Source organism: Diadema antillarum, unplaced genomic scaffold (assembly GCF_040938485.1).
Source record: "Diadema antillarum isolate AM-2024a unplaced genomic scaffold, OU_Dant_1.0 seq00000481_RagTag, whole genome shotgun sequence".
In the NCBI taxonomy this organism is placed as follows: Eukaryota; Metazoa; Echinodermata; class Echinoidea; order Diadematoida; family Diadematidae; genus Diadema; species Diadema antillarum.
The window spans coordinates 328,672-356,549 of NW_027271445.1; the positions used below are offsets into that span (position 1 = coordinate 328,672).

The 27,878-nt window shown below is 38.9% G+C and overlaps 1 protein-coding gene across 1 annotated transcript; it reads right to left on the reverse strand.

The window, feature by feature from the left end:
• Nucleotides 1-1,717: 1,717 nt before the first annotated feature.
• On the reverse strand, nt 1,718-27,468 carry LOC139733480 (arrestin domain-containing protein 2-like). Its single transcript, XM_071644295.1, has 7 exons — nt 27,342-27,468; nt 18,545-18,682; nt 9,446-9,681; nt 7,883-8,065; nt 6,943-7,131; nt 5,140-5,248; nt 1,718-2,343 (listed from the first exon to the last, which is right to left on the reverse strand). Exons 1-7 carry the CDS (start codon nt 27,466-27,468, stop codon nt 1,718-1,720), a joined length of 1,608 nt encoding a protein of 535 aa, XP_071500396.1.
• Nucleotides 27,469-27,878: the final 410 nt, after the last annotated feature.

The window sequence follows — 27,878 nt, forward strand, 5'->3', positions numbered from 1 at the left end:
TGCTGGGTTTTTGTTTCATCTGCAAATGGTAAAGTATGCTTTTAAGTGGAACTTTGGTGGAAATATGGACTTTCGGCGATTAAAGAAGACTGCTCCCTGATTTCACGATATTTGCACAGAACCGAATGTAGAAGGAGACAGCAATGGGGTGGTTGGTGCACTGGAGAATTCCAGGGTGCCGATGACGTCTGTTTCCGTGCTGTTCACCTAAAGGAGTTTAACTTGAACTGTTATCGAAGGTCATTTCTTTGACTGAAAAAAAAAAGCATTTGAATAAAGAAATGTGAATCACGAAAAGTTAGATAGAGGAATGTAGGCATTTCTTGCGCACGGCCTCATTAAACGGTTACGCCCTATGCATGCGATGAATACATTTTGAAAACCAAACGATATGCCTCCTTTACATGGCAACGACAGATGACCACATCTATGAAAATATACAAAGTCTTTCACGACAAGGCAAAAAAGTTCATAGTACTTTAGGCAAAGTTAATCTGAATAACATGAATGTTCAGTGAGTTACCAGCTGATAAGACACAACAGATAGGGCAGTGCGCTGCTTATTTTCACCAAGGTTTTTTGATTAAAAAAAAAAAAGCAAAAGTAGATTAACAGAGAAATTATGTAACTCAGACGAATATACTAGCAAAATAGACTCTGATGAGAAACATGAGTGACTCGAATGAGTTCCGACTGACACTGGCTGTACGATCAAAATTCACTGAAATGACCACCATTCGCGTGAAAACTCCGCGTGTGTCAATCAAAGGCACTTTAAACCCAGTCGAAACTAGACTAGTCGAAATGTGTATCATTCTCCGCAGCGAAAAGAAAAGCCTCAGCTTTGATTGATATCTCTGACTCGTAGTCGAGAGCAAATCTTTGATGTCACCGTAATGTTCACTCATTGCGATGCTGATGTGGATAATTCCAAAGATAAATAAAATCCTCACCAGCCGTCTCTACATCACAAACCTGTCGGCATCTTTGGCATTGTGGCGTTTACTGTTTATGCAGAAACTCCTCTGGTGAGATGAAGTGTTCCGGATAACCAGCCTGGGTATATGATTGTGATGTCATAGACCGGATAGGGATATCAGCTTCTAATATCTTGATCCATTATTGCACAAATATCATTTTCTATCTAAAAGTCTGCTCGATTAGTCCTCTCTTGATATAAAACACAGAGAAAAAGATAATCGCTTCATATCATTATATTAAAATTGTGACCGCTGGTCGATTGCACTACTGGCAGCAATTATGGCAGATACGGTCCGTTTTCAGCCTGATCTCTACGTAAAGACAAGTGTGTTTCCTTCGCTGTCTTGTCTTTGTTTTGTTTCATCAAAAGTGGGTGCACTGAAATATCCTTTGAGCGATGATGACGGGAAGCATTATCATTTTGAATTGTCAAGTGTCGTTCCAGGAAAGGCTTCAGTGAAGATCACAGTGTTTGTGAGGTTGGCGGAGGGAGTGTGGGCCTGTTTGAATTAGGCGGGACTCGTTTCTGCAGCTCGTGCACCTCCCCGTCAACCGTCCACCCACAGACTCTGCCATTATTGACAAAATGGTCCAAATCCGCCTGTCGGTCAGATTCTTCTACTTTTAATAAACTGTGTATTGTATACACACAAAGAAAGATCAATGCTGAAAAAAAAAAGAGAAACATCAGCGTCCACTCGTTTATCAAAAATCCATTGGATACTCTGGCCAGACGTCAAACATAGTGACATTCATACATTTGTCCGTCGTCGCCGATGTCGATTTGGAAAAATGTCGACGCCTGTATCTCGTCCATTGGGTTCATGTCGACAGAATGTCCCGAAATGGCGAACATGTTTTCATTCTGGTGTAGGTGCGCCATTCCGAACTGTCCATGCTCGTCATATCCGTCCTCCTTGGAAGGTTTCCGGCTCAGCACGCCAGTGCCCGTCGTGGCGCGCGTGCTGTACTTCGTGACGCTCCCGCTCGACTTGCTGGCGATCACCGAGGCGTCGAAGTCGTCAGCGGCCTCGAAGTCGCGCGAGACGGCCCTGTCGAAGGAGAACCCATTCGAGATGGCGCTGCCGCTCTGTCGGTGTGAGATGACGGGGTTGTCGTCCCTCATCAGGTAGCCGTTGGCCGTCGTGCCGTTACCGTTGCCGTTGTTCGGTGCGCCGCAGTGGTTCACCGCGGGGGTTCCGTTCGGCTGCTGCGGCAGCATGTGGCGTGAGTCCGCCTGGTCGTGCGCGGCTGAGACGGTGAGGTAGAGTGGGGTGAAATGTTTCAGCTGCACTACGCGCTCCCCGTCGCGGTAGTGTACGATCTCGGTATTAGCACCACATGACTGCACGCATGCATGACCTGCCAAAATATGCAGAGAAACAGACGTCAATGCAGTCGAAAATATAAACCAAATATCTCTGTCTTATACAATGTGTCAGAGTGCAATACATAAGGACATTTTCTCGTGGTGTTGACAATCGAGACATTCATTCATATTTCATCCATTCATTTACATTGTGAATGTGAGTCACAATGTACCTTGGTGACCAAGTTGCCTTTAGTTTTGCTTGAGGTCGAACGCAACGATTCGAATTGGTTAGATATTCACGTGCATTTCTTTCTTTTTACCTGTAACAGGAGCAAAATTTTGTTTGGATAGCGGAACGTGCAAGCTTTTCCGAATTTTTGGGTCCCCCAAATTCTAGTTCAATATTTTTTAATCCAACATACACTCAGGAGATAATTAATATTGTCTCTGATTTCAGTTCCAAAAAAAGTGCTGGACACGATGACATCAGCAATTTTCTTTTAAAGGGGGTAATATTGTCAATTGCGGATCCCTTAGCTCATATATTTAATGTATCCCTTTTTAATGGCACCTTCCCCGAAAGTATGAAAATAGCAAAAGTCATCCCCTTGTTTAAAAAAGGTGACAAATTAGATGTAAATAATTACCGACCAATTTCTTTGTTAAGTGCATTGTCAAAAATTCTTGAAAAAATTATTTATAAAAGAACTATTAATTTCTTTAAATTTAATCATATATTTACGAATTCTCAATTTGGATTTAGGGAGAAACATAGCACCACACATGCATTATTGAGTTTTATAGAAAAAGTGGCACATGCTATCGATAAATCTTCTCATTTGATAGGTTTGTTCCTGGACTTCTCCAAGGCCTTCGACACCATCAATCATGATATTTTACTTAACAAATTACACCATTATGGAGTGCGTGGGAAGGCCTTGGAGTGGTTCAGGAGCTACCTCATGAACAGGAAACAATATGTTTCTTTAAATGGTTGTAATTCACAAATATTAAATATCAAATGTGGGGTGCCACAGGGAAGTTTATTAGGTCCACTGTTGTTTACTGTTTACATAAATGATTTTTGTAGATCATCAGATGTTCTTTCTTTTATTCTTTTTGCAGACGACTCAAATCTATTTTTTTCACACAATAATCTTTTTACCCTTGTTAATACAATAAATTTAGAATTAGAAAATGTTGCCCAGTGGATAAAAGCAAATAAGCTATCTCTTAACCTTCAAAAAACAAAATATATGCTCTTTAGTAATTCTACTGAGGCATTACCTGTTGATATTGTTTTAGATGGTACTCCACTCGAAAATGTCTCCCATATAAAATTTCTTGGAGTAACAGTTGACAATAAGCTTTCCTGGAAATTTCATATTGACAGTATATGTAAAATTATTTCACGTAATATTGGTATAATTAATAAGCTTAAGTTTTGTTTTCCTTTGTCGTCCCTGCTCGTATTATATTCATCCTTAATATTGCCACATTTAAGTTACGGTATTCTCGCGTGGGGAAATACATATAAAACATTCTTAGATAAATTACTTTTATTGCAAAAGAAATCACTCCGTGTTATATGTCATACTGCATTTTTGTCCCATACTGACCCACTATTTTATGAGCATAAAATATTGAAAATTAATGATTTGTATTTGTTTAATCTAGGACAATTTATGTATAATTATAATAAAAATAATCTCCCAAATATATTTGAAACAATGTTTCAAAGAAATCAATCCATTCATAATTATCCAACACGGCGATCAAATGATTTCCATTTGCCATTTCTGAGAACTTTGTTGGCTCAAAACACATTTATTTACGACGGGCCAAAGTACTGGAATTCACTTCCCAGTAACATTACTACTGCTCAATCTCTGAATTCCTTTAAGAATAAATTAAAACCATTTTTATTGAAACTTTACAACATCCAACAGAGTTAGTTTCCCTTTATCATCTCAGTCAAGTCATCATTTTTTTTTTTTTACATAAGTCCTCCTATTAAACTATGTCCCTCTCTGTGTTCTAAATATAACGATGTTTTTTTTTTTTCTCCTGCATTCTTACCAACATAACTACGTATAAAAAATGTTTTGCATTACATTCAATCCAGCTTGTATTTTATCACTTATTTTACATTATGAAATCCAGATTGCTTGCGTCCACGATGGCACATGCTGTAGTTCCCTCTTTTTTCTCCCTTTTTTTCCTCTCTTTTTTTCCTCTTCTTTTTCCTTTCCTTTTCTCTCTTTTTCCTCTTCCCAATCATTTTGATGTCAGTTGACATCGGTTCGTTTATTGTGTTTTATATTGATGTTTTGTGTATTTTTCTGAGGGTCCCATATCGTACAAGCTTTGCTTCTTAGTGGGACCCTCCACTTCCATCCTCATCCTTAGTTGACTTGTATTATACGCTTTATGTATTTAACAAAGATGTAATCACATCTACTTTTCACTTTCATAATTTTCTTATGTACCTTTTCAAGTTTTGTTCTGTATCACAAATATCCCGTGTATACGCAATGTACATAAAGTTCTTTGTTCATTTTGATGGAGGTGAAAATAAAGTTGAAAGTTGAAAGTTGAAAAAAGCTTATTCTGCTTATTCGGGAAAACTCACACCCTTTATTTACCCTCAAACGCACACACACACACACACCAACACAAATACATACTGTATTGTATATATGTATGATATGTGTGTGTTTTTAGTATATTTGACCATACACATATACCATGTATCTAAAGAGAGAAGGGACGGAAGGATAGAAATTGAGAAAAACAAAGATCGAGAGAAGACTCCCCTGCCACTAATTTTTCTTCATCAAACTCACCATAATTCAGTTCTCTGCTTTTCCCCCGCGAGTCTTTGAAAGGAACGTTGCCAATGGTAACGGGAAAGGAGATGTTGAGTTCCGGCTTCTCGTCTACAATCAATGAAATCTGGAGCAATGAGTCGATGTGAGAAATTTCATTATCGGTCATGAAGAAATAAAAACCAAACATTCAAGACTCAAAGTGACAATGAGGAATAAACAAACTTCTCAAATTTTGAATTATTCAACATGTAATAGCCTACACAGTGAAATGAACTCTTTGAGTTAATATAAACCCCCACAACATGGTGAAACTCGTTGTTTTTGTTTTTTTGCAAAAGTATTACTATTTCAGGGTAAATCAAAATTATATATAAAGTCATTTAATAGTTTTCTACGGTATGACTTCGACACGTGCAAATATCGATATTTCTTAATGTATTCTGAGCTAGATGATTCTACAGTCATTTACAATTATCCTAAGAATGAATTAATAGTAACTGTGTAATAACCATTACAATCAGCAATATCTATCAACCGACCACATTCATCGATTATCGATATGTTGCATATTTTGCAACTTATTCTTCATGAGGGACAATTTGACAATTAAGGCTATTATCCTCCAAATTCTATGGTTGCTTATGACGAACAAAAGCCTCTTTCAGAAAAAGGTGAATCAGTAATCCTCTGCCTTAAGAATGAATCCATGGCACACGCAGTTTCCGCGTGCAAAGGCCTTAGACACTTGCCTTGCCTGATGGCGGGGCAGCTCCATTCTGTACAACAATGGACTGTGCTCATCGCATACAACAAAGTGTACATACTTAATTATGCATCATCGATAGATATAGATAGACACAGATACAGACAGGCAGACAGACAGACAGACAGATAGACAGACAGACAGGCAGAAATAGATAGACAGAGAGAGGGAAAGAGAGGAAGAAAGAGGAGAGATGGAGAGAGAAAGAAAGAGAAAGGGGAAGGAGCCTGACCAAGAACAATAAGCATTAGAATTTACCATACAACATAACCATTTGTGTGTGTGTGTGTGTGTGTGTGTGTGTGTGTGTGTGTGGTTTATGCTCAAATCGGCGTCAGAGAAAATAAACCATTACATAGCATTCCATACCTTAATAACAAAAAAACAACAGCAACAATAAAATGCCATGATTTACTTGTTAGGGCTAGGTCAAAATACATCATGCAATAAGTCATGTGAAAATAATTGTTGAATTGTCGAATTAGTAGTTATATAAATACCAATGGCAATGATAAATCTAGTGACAACAATCATAATGGTGATAACAATGATAAGAATAATAGCTTTAATGATTATATATGATGATTTTCTTTTGTTTCCGATAAATTATACATGATGTATGTTTTGCCCATTTTCTTTTTTTCTTCTCTTTCAAGGCTGTCGTATCTTCAAGCTATGCTTATTTGACGACAGTCTTCTGCATTCACACTCCCAATACATGTGCCATAATTCAGTCAGATCATAATGATTCACTTTATCCCTAGTGGTTCCCAATTGATGTGTTCTCTTATTCTTTTCTTTAATCTGTACACGTATATCTCAGTTATGTTTGGATGTACACACTGTATGTTCCATTGTGTTGAAAACAATAAGAAATAACTGTATTTCATTTGTAATATATATTCAATTCAGAAAATTCCCAATAAATTCATTTGAATTGAATTGAATATAATTATGAGTTTTATATGAGATAAAGTATATCTTTTATGTAGGGATTTTCCAATGATATACTGATCAGTGAATATGAATCGACAGACAAAAAATAGAGCACTCACCTCAATGACGTAACGAATGGAGATGAATCGGGTCTCGATCGATGAGGGCACTATAGGAATCTGTAACATCCGGGCAGTTTGCAGGCAGTACTCTTGGTCGGGCAAAACACAGGGACTGCTGTAGCTGAGGATCTCGTACGAGCCGGCCTTGGTCACTCGCTTCGGCACCTCGGCAACAAACGTCACATTCTGCCAGCGAAATTACAGTGAGAGATAGAAAGATAGATAGATAGATAGATAGAAAGATAGATAGATAGATAGATAGAAAGATAGATAGAAAAATAGATATATGGATAGACGGATAAATGGATGGATAGATAGATGGATGGATAGATAGATAGATAGATGGATAGATAGAAAAATAGATAGACAGATTTGACTTGATTTATTTATTCTCTCTATGGGATCAATTACAGTTCCTTTTTAAGCAATATAATCAAATATATGCTCACTAGCTATAAAGTTTCTACAATTTCAACAATTTTCATTACACATACATCTGTGACATAATTACTAAAAAGATAGATATAGAGGGGAGAGCAAAATATAAGTAGTGAAACAGCAGGCAAACGATCGAGATTGGATGTATGATATCTGTGTAGAAGAGTCTTTTGATTTTCCACTCCATACTCGAGAAAATTATTACATAATCTGAAGCAAACACTGAAACGGAACAACACTCATCAACATACATCAGGTGTGCGACAAGGTAGTCATCTGAGGCAAGATATATGGTCTTAGACTTCAATGAGCAACAATAATATTGTGTGCTTTGAAACAAATTACACCAAACATGTTCGACTGGTTTACCGTGTTGACACACACCACTGATTATGCCATTTTTGGTAAGAAGCTACAAACACTACAACAACAAGCAAACAAAATATAAAAAGCCAAAATGCATAGAGTCAAAGCCTGCGCACTGGAGTGACATACGTACCTGTATGAATTTGACTCCAAGTCTCATGACCTTATCCGAGTTGTTCTCCAGTCTCGTCTTGATGTTCACGTACTCGCCGGCGCAGTAGGCATTTCGCTGCATCTCGGCTTTCAGTGCTATGGGACCGCTGGATCGGAAACAGCAGCGGAGCAACGTCTTGCGGTCACTCGCGTTGAGAGTTTTCTAAAAGGGAGTCAGCGAAATTTCGGGGTTGTTAGAAAAAACTCTTCTTAGTGGCAATGGCATGATTGTGACATCAATTTTGAATTCCGGAAGGGAATGTGGAAACAACACAATCAGTGGAAATCGAGTTGAACAAAAAGGCCGACAGTTCATAAAAATGCATGCACGACAGCATAGTCATGCAATTTCACTTTACAATAGATATGGGTGATTGATATTGCAGGCACCTGAACTGAAGCATGATATCACTGCTCAAGATAAGAGTTGGAATGCCTGTTACCATGGTGACGAGATTAAATGGTGGGCATTGCTGGAGATTGCTGGAATCAGCGTAATCTCTCTCTTTTTAAAAAAATCTAATATGTGCTTGTGTGTATGTGTGTCTGTCAGTCTGTCTGTCCATTCGTCTGTGTATATGTGTCTATGTGAACGTGTGCCAGAGTTCATTCCGCGTAAGTACCAGGTACTCTTTTCATAATGTAGAAATCTTACACACATATATCATGATCACTCTCACGTGACTGTCCTTCACGCAAAAGTAACTCTCGTTGGCATTGTTCACTGTGCTGTTGATTACCTGTTTAGGATCGCGACTTTGAAATGGCATGCATTGATATCTTGAATGTGGTTGCCGGTGGTATTGACATGACGTCACATCTCTATCATAATCATTATGTACTCAGTGATCCTATACCACTGCCAAGGTTGTACCATATAAGATGCTGATTTCTGAATCACCTTTTGAACTACGTTTTCAATATCCTTCCCCCTTCTGATCTAGAAGGCTTGAACAGCTGTTCACTCGGGAACCCGTCATTGACGTTAACCTTCCGAATACAGCTACTCCTGGCCAACACTGGTAACTATAACCTCTCGAACGATGACATTGGATTAATGCCAAGATAAACACACTTGGATGGAAATAAGGAATCGCAGGTGTGTGAGGAAAGGAGAAGGAGACTTTGAAAAAATTAACGAAGTGGCTCAATAACATTGAGAGCTTAATTAAAAGAGCGAAGGGAAAATACGGAGGGCGTCCATGACATATACAGTAATGAAGGACGTTAATATGCATAATGCCATGGCAACGACAAAACAGCCACTATGGGTGCAGCAAACTGAAAGAAGAATACGAAAAAGATGAAGAAGGAGAATAAACCAAGAAGTAGAAGATGATAATGATGACGAAGAAGAAGAAGAAGAAGAAGAAGAAGATGATGATGATGATGAAGAAGAGAAACAGAGGAAGATGAAGTAGGAAGGAAGATGAATAGAAGAAAACAAAAAGGAAAACAGAAGAAAAGGGAGGAGGTGGAAGAAGAGGAAGAGGGGAATATGAAGTGGGTGAAATAAAACGTTTTGTGGGAAAATATTGCTCACCTGATGCTTTGGAAGGTTGCAGTTGATCTCGGAGCCAATGAAGGAGAAGTAGCGCTCCGCCACGGGATCCACAGCCCACGAGATGTCCATGTTGGCGTGGACAAGGTATCGCACGTTGGCGAGGCTTCCACACTCGAAGGAACAAGGCAGACCAGGTCCAGCGGGGAGACGGAACTGGAACGGGAAAGAGTAGCTGCCCGCCGTAAGCAGCGGTATCTCAGACTTGTCGTCTGGTTCTAGGTGCCGGGGAAATACAGATAAAAAAAATGAATGCTTACTGAACTTAGCACTCAAAGTAGAATACATGCATCCATCTGTTGGCAGAGCAGAGAAATAAGAGTATGGCAGAAGTAACATAGATGACGTTGAAAATCAACTTTTTTTAATTCAATCTCACCTCTGTTTCTCCATTCTAAGCAGCAACGCGTTAACACAACGGTCATGAAAAGCTTACAATGATTTTTTTTCTTCTTGTAATGCCAATTGTATACATGTATTATACATGCATACACACACATACATGCATGCTTACATGTATACATACATACACACACATAATGACCTTATATTCTATTTTCACATTCAATCGAATGTATTCTTACGCTTCATGATGTATTGATCATCATCTATCACCGAAATAAAGACCATTCATTTCAGGAAAGCACACAACACGAACACATTCATTTCCAAACACGAACACATTTTCACCACACGTATAACCAGACAATGGTCTCTATATAGATGATATGTGTTTATTAAAGTGTTCCATCCAAGGAGAACAGTCAAGTTTCTTTGCACAATGTCGCAAATTGGAGGGAAATGAGCATCAAGATTAATAACGCGTAAAAATAATAAATAATGTCCACTTTTTATCTCGATGATATTTGCTTTGGAGAGGTTGTACGGCGTATCCCGCTGCCCTGGACCGGATGGATTCACGAAATGTTTGATCGCTAATTTCGTCATGGCTTAACGATATGTCATGCTCTAAAACGGCTTTAATGCTTAGCCAGCGAGTCAATGAATTCAAATTTTGATATTAATAAATATTCCTAATGCGCACTTCCTGAAAATTTGTCACTCAAGGCGCTATAATAGCGGATACATTACAATTACTCAACAACATAATTCAAATAAATGAGCTAAATCGCTTAGATTAAAAAAGACTAACAAAACCACATGAACAAAAGGATAATTAGGACGTCCTATACTTTTTAATAAACAGATGATACTTAGGGCCTGACTGCAAGTTTTGGGGTTATGTATGTTCCTAGTACTTACAGGCAGCCTGTTCCACATTGTTGGTGCTATATACGTAGCTAAAAGCACGGTACCCATAATGAGTGGTTTGGCTGCGAGGTATCACCAGTACATGCAATAGATGACGACGATCATAATCGATAGCTGTTCTGTCTCATCACAAGATGTTGATGCTGATGTTGATGTTGTTGTTGTACTTTGTCAAAAGAAAATGGAGAATGTGATCCTTAAGTGATCCGGTCCACCCCTTCAATCACCCGATTGCCGTCTTCCCGTCTTCCTCATCATGCTACTATGCATTACACGTAATTAGTTGTATCAACTTGAGTGCTAATGCAGTGCAGACCATAATTTGGCTAAGCGAGAACGGGCTCGTTTGCCACAGCAATAAACGATGCATCCATCACTCGCAATAGTCGACATGCATTGTAATTGGTGGCGTCCCGTTCCTGGCACGGACAAAATAATACCATGTGCAAGTGTTCGAATGATACTTCATTGTATACAGCGCAAGCATTGAAGTGCCTCTGAAAGACATTTTGACGCCTTCTACATCCAGCTATAGTCCTGCGGTACAGTTTTTGAACCGAAGGGGTTCATTAATGCAAACAGAGTACGGTTATTGCACATTAGTTAGTCCTTTTTCAGGATACCAAACGCACATCAATTTTCTAACGACAAATGTAATAGGTATAGGATAACGCAAATGACTGCATGATAATTGCTTTTGAAGAGAAGGTGGGGGGGGGGGCTGTCACTTAATGTCGTTTTGTCAGTGAGTTGACAGTTCTTTGTTCCAATCCAAATGGACGTCTTTTCTGCGCCAATTCGTATTGAGTGGAAATGTGAATGTCCACATAAAAGCCAGCACAATACATACTGTAATTCGAACCTGTTCCATTCATAGCGATTTTTCTGCTTTGCTGCCGTTTTTTCTTCTCTCTTTACTGTGTAGTCAATTAAGCTTGTTCATTACCCTGTCCTTCCTCCCACTCGATCACATGCACGCAACAGTTGTTGTAGCGAACATTCTCTCGGTCCCGTGTGTGTTGCACTTTGTAATAGAATTAAAGAGAAAATTAAATGAATACGCGTCGTAGTCTTTAGCATGACTCGCACCGAGCATTAAAGAGAAAATTGAATTCAAGACTGCTGCTATGCCACTTACACTAATGACTTTAAGAAAGACACATCGAATCTTTTGACGTTTAATCACATCAAGTACTGAAACACATCAAATACTCAATGTTTGGCATCACAATACATGATTGATATAGTACTGGGAAGAATGCAGCGGTTTGAATTGAAACTGTTTGACATCATAAAAGAGTTTAACTTACGTAGGGCCTACTACCCGTGCAAAAAAAAAACAACACAAACAAACAAAAACAATACATACGTTTTCCGCATGATAAGGGTGTTGCGGCTGTATAGATGAATTAATGATTTAGTTTACATATCCCTTCTCCAAGGAGGTCACCTGCATTCTGTGAAGCTTTGTTCATTAATCTTTTAAAAATCTGTAAACACACACACACACACACGAGTGCAAACGGCCTAAATCCATATTTAAGCTGCTGTTGGGTGATAATAAGCTCCATTTAAGAAACATATTATCATCACGAGTTGTACTAAGACTACGAAAAGCGTTTCCCGGGGCCAATTTTTGAAATGAAAGCAAATTAGACGTTCACCGTCAGACTGATATTCACCTCATCGGAATGTACGAGGTCACATCTTTTCCGCGAACAAACAGCCGGAGTAACATCAGTCATTTGGATGCCATTGAGATGATGATTAGCCTAATCATGCGAACGTGACACTATAATATCCCGCCAACTATATACAGTACGGGGTCTGATATTGTATGATCATATGAATTCAAACTGCGCGATTTTCATGTACATTATAATTGGGCATATTCTGCTATGCACCGCATATACGTCTAGGAAAGTATTTCCAATCACTATCTTTGACACGACAGGAAATTGAGAGGCTTTAAAAATACTTTGCTGTTACTTGCGATCACTGAAATTGCATCGAAAAGATTGATATATATATATATATATATATATATATATATATATATATATATATTGTTGATTTTCAAACGTATAGCAATGAAATCAAAGCGTGAAGTGAATTGCCGTTTTATCACGACTGGTAAGTTCTGTCCTTAGCAACAACAAACTATATCCAAGCTGCATGCATGCCTTGTTTATTTTGTTAATAACAACTCTTTCTTCTGATCCATAGCAGCAGTTGATTCTGCATGTGGGTTGGCGAGGCTCTCACCATAGCGTATATATACAAATAATCTCCTTGGCTTGTTCCAGCTGCTTTAATTCATGCCGAGACATCCTGAATAATTCCCCTATATAAAAATTAACTGCCAGCTACTCAATTCTACGTCAGTCTCCGATTACGTGAGAGCAGCTGCACAGCTACAGGTGGCTTGTTATACTAAGGTCGATGTTTTACTACGTAGGCGGGAGATCCCTCAGGTCGAATGTAGGAGCTATTCGGATGCAAATACCTGTTGTGCCTTTTTGTCCGTTATGTTGTCTCCCTGACATGGTTAGCCTTGTCTCATTCTGTCTTGTCTCCTAGTCTTCCTTTATTAGTTTAATTGTTCCAGTCCCGTGTAATGTTATTCGCGTGTGGTTATATGTTTCGTACTCTGTCTTCTCAGTGGGCTTCTGGGACTTTTTCTCCTCAGATTTTTTCCCTTGCGCATCAACTTATCTTTTTTTTTTAAATTGACGTTCTTTACCTGAGGGGCCTACATTCTACAATCTTTGTCTTTTTAGTTGGTCCTTCCATTTTTCGCAACTTGCGTATTGTTATTTCATTTTCATCATCATCATCTTCTTCTTCTTCTAGTATACTAGTAGTACAGTCCGCCATGAGGTGTATAAGCGTACTGGTTGGGTGTGCAGTGCAGGCAGTTTACAGTGGCAGTGCTCCAGATAAAATTCATGTGGGCTATGTACAGTGCTAGAAAAAAAAAATGTGCAGCTAAAAAACACTCCCACTGTCTGACGGAGCTGAAGATTTTGCACCTCCTCCTTAAATGTAAGTGGGGAGGTAAATCCTATGAGCTGATCAGGTAGACTGTTCCAGAGTCGTGTTGCATCTGGTATGAAAATGTTTTGGTATGTCAGAGTGCGAGCATAATTATGGAATATACAGCGTTTGTGAGTGTCCCCGGCGGGTATTTATATGTGCAGGTAGGAAGTCAGGTGGAATATCTACATGTGAGTTCAGGATGGAATAAATCATGTACACTTTGGCTTGGGCTCTTCGTTCTTGGAGTGTGGGCCATCCCAGTTTAGCCATCATGTCTGTTATACTGCTTGTGCGTCGGTAGTCTTGGAACACAAAGCGAGTGTAGCGGCGTTGGACCATTTCAAGCCTGTTGATGTTGCACTGTGTGTAGGGATCCCATATTATGCTGGCATATTCCTCACTTCAGTTTTTATGACAATGTTCCACGATTATTGTATACTCTTCTCATTTTGCTTTGTTTTGCTTGTGAAATCTTATTCCCTGTTACCAAGGAAAATGAAATGTTATTTCCCGTCGAAAATAAAATAAAATTCGAAATAAAATTTGAATTTAATTGAATTGAATTGAATCGAATTGATATATACACTGTGGTGCAATACTTGTTTTGTTTTTTGTTTTTCATTTTCTTTCTCTTTTGAGTGTGTGTGTATGTGTGTGTGTACTTGAGTGCATGTGTGTATTGTGACAGAAAATACTGCGTATATGAATCCTCGCAGCGTATACATCCCGAGGCAAAATGTATTACTCACCATGTCCCCGGTGACCATGGGTTACCGACAGTACTGGGGGTTATCGTTATCATGGCTTTACACTTACAGGGCCTTGGTAAAAAGAGTGATGATAACGCTTCTCGGTTTGCCTGTATGTAGAAGACCCACTCAGTTATTAATTTTTAGGGCCGACCGAAATGAGAATCGATGTTGATATTTTTTAGAAGGAGCAAATAATACTGAACTTTGATCTATTCTAAATCAACATCAGGCAAATTTTGGCGTTATCCCATCTTTTAGGTCTCGGCCATGCATTTATTGATTCTCAAGTGAAAAACAAAAACAAAAACAGACGGCAATTGATCTAGTAAGATAGCAGAAACTTTAGGAGGTATACTTTGAAGTACTGAGAAAATTACTGTGGGACCTGCGTATATAGGCCTATAGGTCGCCTTTTGCATTACGTCATTATACGCATGATTTATGCCGTGTATGCAGACATGCAGACATATCCCCACCCTCTTGTAAATGAAGATAGATACTTATGTGATATATACATGCATATTTATAGTGTGTGTGTGTGTGTGCATGTGTGTGTGTGTGCGTGTGTGAGTTTTACATGTCAGCACAGTAAATATACGGACACACTGTATCATTCATGCACAATAGTATACAGTATACATGTGAGTCTCTGTGTGTCGTGTGTATACCTTAATACATTCAACCATTGTTTACCTTCATATCCAGATCAATTCCTTCATTAACAGTAAATTGTCACTACAATATACTATCATGCTGTGGATAGCTAAAGACCCAGATTTGCTTCGAAAATTCTTGTCTCTGTTCAAGTAGGCCCTACACATTTTCCTCGAAGTAGCCATTATTCGCGAAAAGGAAATATCATCTCCCTTCTTCCACATCTACCGTAGATAAGAGGTTCGTGACCGTACAGTGTACTCCTGTTATAACGAACACGGTTATAACGAAATTCTCGTTACGACGAAGTAAAAACTCAGGCCCCAAACTTATCATGTATATCTCTTTATACTCTACTATTCGTTTATAACGGAAATTCGACATTATTCGAAATTTTGGAATATGTGGTGGCTAATAATGATAACAATACTGTGTACAGTGTAAAACTTATCTCTGGCGAAAGAACATGCATCGCATAAATGCTACGACAGCAAGGACAGCGTATGATGCTAATTATCATATCTATAGAAAGTATCATAAAAAATGATATTGGCTGTTTCTTGGCTCATTTTGAAAGGGACTGAACAGTCTGACTGGATACGAAAGGATACCTTACAACCAGCGAGAAGCATATTGATTCTGTATACATACAGTGCAGCAATAGAATAGCATTATTCTTCAAGTTTTCCACAGTGAAACGCGTGCGATATCGCATCTTCCATAGATCTACGTTTACTCGGGGCTGGCACGCAATGACACTTTAAATATTTTACAGGGAGACGCCATGGAAAGAATAAGCGAGCCTGTGTAAGTTAGGTGTACAGCACGAACGTCTTCTAAACGGGTTGATAAACCAGGATTTACTGCGTCAATCTCACGGACGACTTTGTAACGGAAATTTCCAGCATGAGATGATTGTTTTTAGAAATCCAAAGGAATGATTAGATAGCGTAATCCATCAAGATGATTAGAGCTCTTGGGTTCGCTCAAGTTCTCGTATGAAGTTTGATGATACCAGGGAGGTGGAAGGAGTCACCTCCCCGATGTTACAGTTTATCATGACAGCCTATACGAGTTTAGAATTATGTATCCATTTTTCTTTCGTTCAAGTTTGTTTGATGCATTCACAAATTCGACTATCAACTCAGACATAAAGACATATTTGTTGTATAAGTATATAAATCATCTTTTCATGATATTCATCAGTAGAAGCTATATACAATACCTTCAAATGATTTACATGCAATACAAAGAAATTATATATGTAATATCATATATATGTATATAATTAAATGTATATATTACAACATATTTATACATGCATTTTTCATATTCGTGTCGTATATATGCACTTATAATATATAGTCACAAATGGTAGAAACGATCACGACGGGGGTACATTCCCTTTTCTAGGCTAATCAAGTACATATATGAATAATAGCAAGGAAGACTGTGAATGTACAGAACAACCGGTCTTAATCATCTCGCACACTTAACCAGTTAACACTTATCTTTCCTCTAGTAGGGGCTACGGGATAAGATACTCCGCCTCTTTTTTTACTGCAGTGCTTTGCCCGCCATAATTGGCTTGGTCATGATCACTTCACAGAAGTCTTTGCGCCAAATCTTAGCGGATAACAGTCTGCGTAGGTATCCAACTTTAAAGGGATCGTATAGTTTTGGTCGGGACCTAACTTCAGCTTTCTAACAATTTTTGGCGAGATAATGAGAAACCTCTTATGAAATATGAAAGAGCGTATAATTCCAAGAGGGATCAACGTTTATTTGATGAAAATTGGTTTTGAAGTGGCTGAGATATCCAAAAACAGAGCGATTCTAATAAAAGGTGGGACCCATCTTTTATGAGGATCGCTTTGTTTTACTATGTTTTTTGATGTCTCAACCATTCTAAAACCGATTTTTATCTAAAAAACTTTGAATTCCTCATAGAATGGTACGCTCTGTATTATTTCATATATAGTTTCTTGGTATCTCACAAAAAGATATAAGCCCAATCCTCACCTCCACCAATACTATACCATCCCTTTAAGATGACTCTCTTGTTGGGGCTACAGAAACTGCCCTTAGACTACAGATTATGGTATCATTGCAGTCAATACGTACAAACCACTTGATCGTTAGTAACAACCACCTCGCTGTACAAACCTTAGTGGTATTCATGTTCGCGAATTATTACCGACATGCACAAACACAAAACATTGCAGCCCACATGAATGCGCTCACTAGCAAGCAATGCAGGCAAGACAACATACTACACGCACACTTGAATGGTCTAATGTCAAACCACACATACCTAACATACATATACACAACATACACATCATAGACACACATACATACACACACACAAACACACACACACACACACACATACACCTAAGACATCACAGATATCAAAATTTAACTGTCTTAAATGGATTCAAACAAGTTGGATTAATTTTCCCTAAAATGCTTTTCCCTGTTTTCAGTCTTTTGTCACTCGAGGTTGTTTGCGCACACACATACACCTAAGACATCACAGATATCAAAATTTAATTTACTAAATGGATTCAAACAATTTGGTTTAATTTTCCCTAAAATATTTTTCCCTGTTTTTAGTCTTTTGTCACTTGAAGTTATTTGAATTGATAAGTATAATGCTTTCAAAGAATCAACGCGGAGATCAATTAATCAAAATTCAATATCCAATAGAATCGTATCAACCAATGAACGAGGGCTAATGTGTATGACATACACCTCCAGAATTTAAAGAAAATATACTTTAGTCGCTTGAGATTACAGGACAAAAAGATCAAATCATTCGAGCCTATATGTACGCATTGTTCTTGTTTGTCTTGACTCATTGTTTTGAAATGTTGTCCACTGTCCACCACATTCTTGAATGTAACAAGCAAACTGGGTGATATTGAATCTGTCAAGGGGGGGGGGGGCGGCGCAAGTACTATATATAAAGGTATCAATTGGACTTCTGCAGCCCTTATGTTCTTTATTGATGAATGATTCATTTCTTCTTCTTTTTTTCATCAGCAGCCACAACAATAATTGTTAATTTCCTTCTGAGACGTCTACCTGCTGCGGCAATTTCCCGACGGCAAGAGATGTTGAAAAGTATAGCCATCGAGTTTATCCAACATTAATATCACGATTCCCTGGCTTGCTTCAGCTATATTACCCTTTAGAAAAAAAGAGAGGCAAAACCACACCCTGAGACTCATTCTAATGCGAAGGTTTGTCTGGGAGAGAGAGTAGAGGGGGGAGGGGCGCAGAAAGAGAGGGAGAGATCGCGATGGAGGAGAGAGAGCTAGAGGTAGAGAGAGAATATGGGAGAGAAAGCAATGCTTACCATTTCCCCAGACGGTTTTCCTCTCGAGGAAGAGTTGCTCGCCACCTCGGTAAATTGATCCTCTCTTCCCGCCGGCTACCGAAGCGTGTCTTTCCCGCCACTGGGTCCGAATCTCGCCTTTTACCGCCACTCGAATACCTGGCGGGGAAAGCCGAGATGAGGAGAGTATAATCAGTACACACAAAGACAATGGCAAATTGCATCTCATACCCCCTTCTCCCCCCCCCCCCCCACACACACACACAAAAACCCCACTACCACCACCACCACCACCACCACCGCTACCATCATCATAACACAGGAAAGGAGGCTACTAGTACATTAATACGAATCCATTTTTTTTTATTGACTTTATGAAGGTGGTGTTTATCAAGTCTGCTTGATTCAATTAAAATCCTTCTCCTTCCTCGTTCTCCAGATTATTCATAGTCGTGTCTCGCCATACAATGCACAAATACAGGCTGGCGAATAATCAAATCCCCCTATTAAATCTGACCTCATCGTCCCTCGAAAAACCTTCGCAGAAACCTCATTTGAGACTAACCCTTCGGGTGTAATATACGGGCATGCTTTTGGGACAAATCAATGAAATTTTCACTCTGGCCTTAAGCAAAACACGAGATTAATCGAACGAGTGCAACAACAACCCTGGGCCCTTTCCTTGAAAATGAGACGTGCGAATGAAGAAACCGAGTAATTTCCGGGCCTTTTGGGGAAAAAAAGAGCACAGCCAACAGCAACAACAACAAGACATGACGAGGTAGAATAATACAAAGAACAATTTCATTTCGCTACAACTGTTTCAGCAAAACTGTGGAACGATTTAAATAGCTTTCAAGTTACCTTTTTTGTTGATCTCATTCCAAATACACGCATCTATTCATTTATCTGCAAATGTCTATCTGTTAATTATTATCTATCGAACTATCTATCTATCTATCTATCTATCTATCTATCTATTTGATAATACTTATACCTACCTACCTACCTACCTACCTACCGGCCTACCTATATGTCTTTGTATCCTCCAGCGATAGCTGTATATTCTATTGTTTTATTTGTCTTTTGATCTACCTACCAACAAACCTGTGTGTGTTTTCATATTTTTTAATCCATGTGATGTTTTGATTTTGGTAGCGTGCATGTGGCGATAATACATTCCCTCGTTACAAATAAAACGAAAACGGACAATTAATTTTGACCATCTCTCTTTCGATAAAATCAGAAATATAATCATCAAGAAACCGCAAAAAAACTTACGTGATTATCAAAAAGCACAGAAACATTCTGACGTGATGCGTTTACATCGTATCTACGATAAAACCGACCGCAGTGTATCACTCTGACGATTAATGATAACGATAGGAGTTATCCTAAGAAAAAGCAACTGATAAAACTACATTCCGTCAACATATTAGACGTGCCCCTTTAACTCGACAATCTTCGTATTTTGCGACGTCTGCCAGAGAACGAGAGAGCGCGAACCGACGGCATTTCTGCTTACACGAGCATCAGGTATCTTTCTTTTCTTTCTTTCTCCTTTTGTTACCACCATCGACCTCAAAGACGCGTAAAATACATAATGCAGTGCTCTTTCCGCCAGCTTCCTGTCTTGAATTGTTAATTTTACTCCACCAAATACATCAAGTTAGCCCCTCAATAACCATGGCAACCAGGATATAGTATGGAAAGCGCAAAAGGACTCGTGCTATGTGTAGTATTAGGAGGAGAAGGTTGGCTGGAGTGGCAGATACTAATTCTCATTGTGTGTGCTCGTTTTGAGTGTGTGTATTGTATTGTCAACGAGCAGACTCCGTGAACTCGGTGCATGCAGATTAACGGAAACATTGCAGTTGCCTTTGTATACAGTGTTAGCAATTCAACAAAGAACCACTCTCCACAGTATTAACATTATAATTTTTAGGAAACTTTACTCGCCTTGTGTTACAAGCGTGCAACTTCACACTTTCGGGTAAAAAAAAAACACACGAATATCCTGTAAAAAGTTGTCTAGAAGATGGATATTGTGTTGCGCACGTCAAACGGAAACACGCATTTGCAATCTCCTCTGAATTTTGCAAGCACTAGTATGGGTTGACACTTCAATGCCGCACGAAAATGATGTATCCGATATATCTCATAATTTAATTCTGTTTTTCTTACGAAACTTTCTAATGCTATCTTAGGTTATGTACATTTGGCCTCTCCCCCTTGACCGTCCTAAGTATTCTACAACTTAATTGCATTTTTTTAATGCGGGGAAAGAGCTCAAAGTTTGTGTTGATATCATATTCTCCTAAAGCGCTTCATATGAATTGAATAAGCATCGAATCTCCTTCATGTTTGTACACGTCAAATACAAATATCTATTTGTGATGTTGACACTGGAAAAAACTAACATTCAATATGTTGACGTTTTAGAGTTTTCGATGCTATTTTTGTAGCCTATACGAGATGTGTGTAAATACGCGGACCTATATTGGATAAATATGAAAGGAAGGATGTCTATGAGCATACTCAAGCCAATTTATACACAGATATCTTTGGTCATGATTTGTTTGTGTGTGTGTGTGTGTGTGTGTGTGTGTGTGTGTGTGACAGAGTGGAATACGACACACAGATGCAAATTACAGCCCTCTTTCTTTCCGTACAATCTGTTCTCAAAGATTTCATAGAAGTGAAAACACCTCTTACTTGTTTTCCTTTTTAGCATCTTCTCTATTTTTATTTCACCATCAGGCTCTTAAAAGTTGATATAAGATTTATAATGATTCTCTCTCTCTCTTTCTCTCCTTCATATATAATCTTTCCATCTTACAAACAAGCATTTCTTTTCCTGCCATCGTTCATTTTTGTATTCACCTGCTCTTGAACCTTCATAGCCTATCAACAACAACAAGAGAGAGAGAGTACCACTGCAGTCCTGATCTCTCGATCGATCTCAACCGCCCTCTTCCGCCACCCCGTCAAGTATCGATTCTTCAAAAAGGCATCACCATGGCAACCAGCAAACCATCCAGCAATCACCTGGGAACTGACTACTAGTACCTGTCGCCCGTACCGAGTATAACTCCCATAACTCAGTCGTTATTTGGCACAGGGTGTTTTTGTTTCCCCGTCGCTACGGTCGTTTAACGCCTCATTGCTAAGAGGAAATGGAGTGCAAAGATGCCATCCTCTTCTTCCTCCTCCTCCTCCTCCTCCTCCTCCTCCTCCTCCTGTCGTGCAGAAAGAGGCTACTTTCATCTGACAGATGAACACGAAACACTCCGATCCTCCTGTGATTAACAATGGACGAATCTGAGAGGACCTGCCCTTGAGGAATTCCAGTAATAGAAACGCCACTTATGAAGACACGACTGCTGCGTGTGATTTGAGTGTGCTGCGTCGTGGACGAAAGCTGCACTAGAAGATAAAATATGAGTATTTCCGCGCCATTTTCTCGTCCAATCTGCACGATTACACAACATTCTGCAACAAAGTGAATATCTTATGTCGGATTGCGGATATGATCAAACCATGAAAGGTCCTCAAGAGTTTTCTCAAGATAATTGGAAATTCCGAATAAAATTGTTTTCTCCTGCCCTGTTCAATCCATTGTCACATTAAACAGTAGAATGAAGCATATTTTCATGTCGTTTTCATGGAAACAAACAACTGCTTCTAAAAATGCACATTCAGTTACCATGATTGTTAACGTATATTCAAGTGCTTATTATATCATGCACACAGTACGTATATAGGCTATTAAGCAATTCAGTAAAATTGGTGCCGTGAAGTAAAAAAAAAATCGCATAGGCTGTAACTAAATCTTTGATAAAACCAAATATCTGTCGAGATGGAATATTCAAAAGGGGTGGGGGAGAAAGACATCTGAAAGTTTGAGTCCGATATCATCACTGTTGATTTAACTCACTGACTACGATAGTTACAGGTGTATGATCTTTAAGTGTATGCATGAGAATGTTGACACAATTGCACGTGGAATGGTCATGACTCCTGCAGCTGACACTCGACATTGCTCGATGTCCAAATTGACTTAGATGAAAGAGCAAAGTCAAGCGAGGAAAACGGCAGGAGTTTTATCAAAATCCAAACTTAAAAAACGTTGTGGAAATTTAGTTATGTCTTTGTTTATGTTTGTAAAGCTACATTGGTTTACTGTCACAAAAGTAGTTTAGATATTAGCTATATTTGTTATACATATATTTGTTTGTCTGTAAAAGATTACGCTATATACGTATACCAAATCATCGCGAAATTCCGAGTAACTATCAAAAATGTGATATCATCAAAAGAGTAATTGTATGAGTAGACGAGAAAATAGATTTGACAGTCATGATTCAAGATGTCATGATCTACATAATCATATTAACACAATTTGGGTCTTTTAACATGTTTCATCCCAAAGGAGTGTTCAAACCAAGATGTCATCCTTGCTTTTATGTGATTATCTCGGGTGATGACATGCCTCGAATATAAAAGTCATCTTCTCAGTCGTTTAGAGGGGGAAAAATCCACCCGATGTTCATTAAATGTCACCCGTATTGGTGTACGGCATATGGTATTAGAAAATCATATATGAAAAAAAAAAACAGCTCAAATTCTTGTGTTGGGTAGTTACAGATCAAAGAGCTTGCTTGAATTCATCTTACTCTATTTCCCCCTTTCCGTCAACGAATGAAACTGCCTGTGGGTCGCTCTGAAATACACAGAGAGCATTTTCGTGACGATTTAGATGCTACAATGTGATTATAAATGTAATGTTGAGTAATGAATACTATAACACAATCTATGTTTGTAAAAATAGTGAAGCTACCTAACCATGTATCCGAACGACATTCATGATATTGTCGTAAACAAAAAAAAGACAAAAAAACCCCAGAATCATTACTTTTTAAACAGCCGCAAATGAAGCCCACTGCATTTTTTTTATTTTCTGCATTTATGTCACAAAATAAACACATATACATGATGTAATATATGTTTATTCGTATGGACACAACAACGGATGTGTGTGTGAGTGTGTGAATGTGTGAGTGTGTGAATGTGTGAGTGAGTGTGTGTGTGTGTGTGTGTGTGTGTGTTTGTGTGTAATAGGTAAGAATACTACCGCTTAGGGAAATTTGTTGTTGTTGTTGTTTTGCAATTTTTTCTCTATGAGGGGACTGCATTCTACAAGCTCTGCTTTTTAGCAGTCCCCTCCATTTCCAGCAATATCGTTTATGCATTTACCACAGTGACGTAACAGTTATTTGTATCTCTGTTGATAATTTACCTATATTTTTCTTACAATGTTATTCTGTTCATCGCATTGTGGTACTGATTTCATGACGTCTGTGTATATGAGCGTTTCTTTGTATTTCTTATTTGTTTGTTGGAAGTGAAATAAATCAACTTGAACTTGAACACAATAATACACGCAGACATGTTTATTCGGGCGCGGGTATGTAGCCTTCGCTCAGATTTTAGTGTACAATGTATTGTCACGGGAAAATGAGAAAATATGGGGAAAAGAAAAGAAACGAAGAAGCTTGAAATCTTTATCAAAAAGTGAAAAACAAAATCTTATCGCGCTATTCTTCTTCCAGAAAAGAGGTGTTACTCAAAATGATTATTGTTTGCCATAATGTGCAGGCGTGCCGGTATAGAGAAAGCATCACACAATGATTTTGATATGCAGCGGATACCGCTCACTGAGAAAGCGCCATTTTACCACATATGCAATCTTATCGGTTGCTATGGGAACCATTAATGACACTATTATTGTTGGACTCTGGGGGTATGTACGTGTGGATCCACCAGTTTGAATTACTGGCGTGGTGTGCATTAATTACTGAAACATCATTAATCTATAACTTTTCTCTCTTTCTGCAACAAACTTCGGGGGGGGGGGGTGGTGTTCAACTTCCATCGTTCCATAAAGCAGTCTATCAAACATATTTAATTACATTTTACAAGACGGTCGTTCCTGACTACAGGAAAGATTGTCCAAAGCTTGGACGACAGATCACAAATAGATACTGAAAACACTCGAATAAAGAAGCTTGTTTCTATAGGTCCCCATATAAGGAAAAGTATGCATGTATAGATTTGAATTCATTATTAAGCCATCTTTTTGGTCACTTCGACACTTTAGAAATCTGTGTGGCTCGGTGTGGTGGACCAAAGCAGTTCTATAATAATCATTCAGTTATGATCTACATGGCGCCGACTTTTAGAGAACTGCGCGTTTGACTTGTGATATGGAAAGATTATATATGAGCTTACCTGAGGAAAAAAGAACGAGGAGCTCAAAGAAAAGCTGCCATGAAAAATGAAAACTACGAGACAGCTGTTACAGGTAAATTTACCTTGTTCAGTGCCTCCACCCACCCCCCCCCAAAAAAAAAAAGAAAGAAAGCCGGAAGCAGAACGTATTTGCCCTTGCGCCTGAAAAGATTGCTGTTTATTTCATTAATATGTAAAACGAATTTGGTGTGGACACTAAGCAAAGTGGTAAGAATGGTCACGTGGTAAATCAGTAGTCGTTGTGGGAGTATACTATAGCGGTTATGGTAACAGTGATACACTTAGCAGCAGCAATACGTTGGGTGCCAGGTGAGGCGGTTGATGTATGGGGAAATTGACCTGGGGAGAGAAAGAGAGGGAAAAAAAGCCTGGAGTCGTTGGCCTTAACGGAGAGCAATATACCTTTATCCTTCACCTTCACCAGCGAAAGAAACAAAGGGAAAGAGATAAACACAAACAAATATACACACATGCACACACACACACACACACACACACACACACACACACACACACACACACACACACACACACACACACACTCACTGACACACACATCTTCTGGAGATGCTCTTTGCAGAACCCAAGACTTGCATTTTTCACAGTGATGATGGGGAAAGGGCATTAATCATTCAGGAGCAGCGAACCATTCTGCGGTTGTTGGTCGGTACGCCCACATACCTTTCCATGGCTGTTGAAAGGCTACCGCAGTTACTTTTGAGATAAGTTCGACCGCAGCGATGGCCTGATTTCCTGTCGTTATGGTGGAATCCCTCTCCAAGGGCACTTTCTCTTCCGGCGATATTTACCTCCACCCAACAAAACATGGCCAATGCACGACGACAATCGGAGTTGCACGTGAGAATGACTTTTTAGCGATTTGATCACGTGACCTTGCTCCAGAAAGAAGCAAGAGCACAAGTTAACGCTGGGTAGGGGGGGGGGTAGAATTTTACGTATGTGTGCACATGGGTTGTTTCTCTAGAACTGATTATGAGCATCACAGATACTGACACAGATATGATAAAAGTCTTTTTTATATATACTGTCTCACCTTTAACCCTTCAAGTACCAGATAGTATACATTTCTGTGGCTTGGAGCTGTACCTTCAAATACTTTGATTTTTACTATTCATTGTGAGTGTTTCACAATTAAGGCAGATAAGATTATCATCTATCTTGCTCGTACACAGTTTTGTTTCCATTGCAGGAATTTCAGAAGTCTAAGAACTAACACTTGAATACAGGGAGAAAAAAGAATATGGAGATTACAGTTCTTCTTTCTCTCTAAAATTGCGACATTTTTGTAAATTTATTTTTCATTTTGTGCAGATATAACTTGAACCAGTTCAGTATTTCTTCAATGTAAGATATGCAGTGAAATTTAGGTGTTAATCAAATGCTGAAAACTTTTTTAACGATAATTCATCAAATACTTATCAAAGGTTCAGCAACGTTGCAGCTTGAAAGAAGGAAGGTGCAAACAGCTGAACTAATCTATCGAAACATAAACAGAAGCATCTTCTGCGAGCACTTTGTACTTCAGAGTTCATTGATTAAAATTTGATCGTGTATATTTACAGATCCCCAACCTTCCTTTTGATTTAGCGAACTTTCTATTTGTCAAATCACATTAGTTGAGATCATATCTGTCGTGGGCTATTTCGACCAAAACAAACACAAAATGTCTGTAAATATGTGTATGACATGAATGTGAAAGTGTGCGTGTGCGAGTGTGTGTGTGTGTGTGTGCGTGTGTGTGTGTGGTTGTATGAATCTAGCATAGTGATCGCCTCTGCGCCGCAAATTACCCCCTCCCTCCCAAGTCTGAGAACCTGTCTCCCCCCTATAATCCAATCTGAAAAATTTGATGTATGGTATCACAAATTTATGGTCAATATTATCAGTTTCATGAGGATACCTGCATGACCTGTGTAATGTATAAGTACTCTACCTTGGTTTCAAACCTGCAGCTACGTATATTTTTGATTTTTTTTTTGTGGCCAATTGACTTTAAAAGTGCAATATTTTTACTCCGTGTTTGAGTTGGTTTAAATACTTAGGTAAAAATCAACAAAAGGAATAGTATGTTCAATCAGAATCGTCCTGAAATAAGACATTAATGATTTTTAAAAAAATTTTTCACATCTTCCAAGATACGTTGACATAAGGAGCTAAAAAATGCAAAGTTGAAGAGGTGATGATGTATGAGCGTCAGAAGTCTCCCATTGACGTACACACAAATCTGCACTAAGTGTTTGTTATCCACAATCCAAAAGGAAGACATCATTCGCCAAGTGCCTCATTTTTTTCAGTTGTCAAGAGTGAGAATCTTCTGGATAGAAGATAAATTATATTCATGAATTAATCAATGTCAGCGCATTCTACCACAAACATCACTATTACATTCGTTTTTGATGAGCTTTCTCCGCCCCCCCCCCCCCCCCATACACGCAAACACACAAACACAAACACGGTCACAAACACCCCGTCACATAAACCTTACCTTTCATGGCGAGATCCTTGGTCAGCGTCAGTATCACATGACCCCGCAATGTTTCTCCCACGTGATATACCTCCAGCGGGTCGTCCAAGAACACGTCAAAGCCCTTCACTGCTCCCATGTTCAGCATTGTGACGTCAGAATGGTCACAAACACGTATTCTAAATGAAAGGCACACTCTGTGCAACGCGGCGACATTAGCATCCCACGCGGACAGTGTATGTTATTGGCTTTGTTGTGGCTTCTTTTGACGTTTTCTTCCACGAAATCTTAATGACAAGAACATAATCACTGTCAGTTCAACTCCGATTTAAAGCCTTGAACAATCACTGAGTTTCTCTGCTCCCTTACCAAGAATGGTTCGGCTTCGTATCAAGAAATCAACAATAACATAAGATTTAATTTTCGTAATCCAGCCAGATTGTACCCAGCGAAGAACGTGGCATAAACAACAGGAAATGTTTTTCATCGACGTGTTCTCGAGAGTGAAGGCTGGCATTCAGATTATTTCAGGCAGTGATATCAGACGTTATTTCTCCT

Bases quoted from the DNA above. Each gene is read 5' to 3' on its own strand.
- LOC139733480 (XM_071644295.1), bottom strand. From the start codon at position 27,468: ATGCTGAACATGGGAGCAGTGAAGGGCTTTGACGTGTTCTTGGACGAC. The intron at 18,683-27,341 runs GTAAGGTTTATG...TTTCCCCGCCAG, and splicing joins CAAGGATCTCGCCATGAAAG to GTATTCGAGTGGCGGTAAAA. The intron at 2,344-5,139 runs GTGAGTTTGATG...ATATTTTGGCAG, and splicing joins AAGCAGAGAACTGAATTATG to GTCATGCATGCGTGCAGTCA.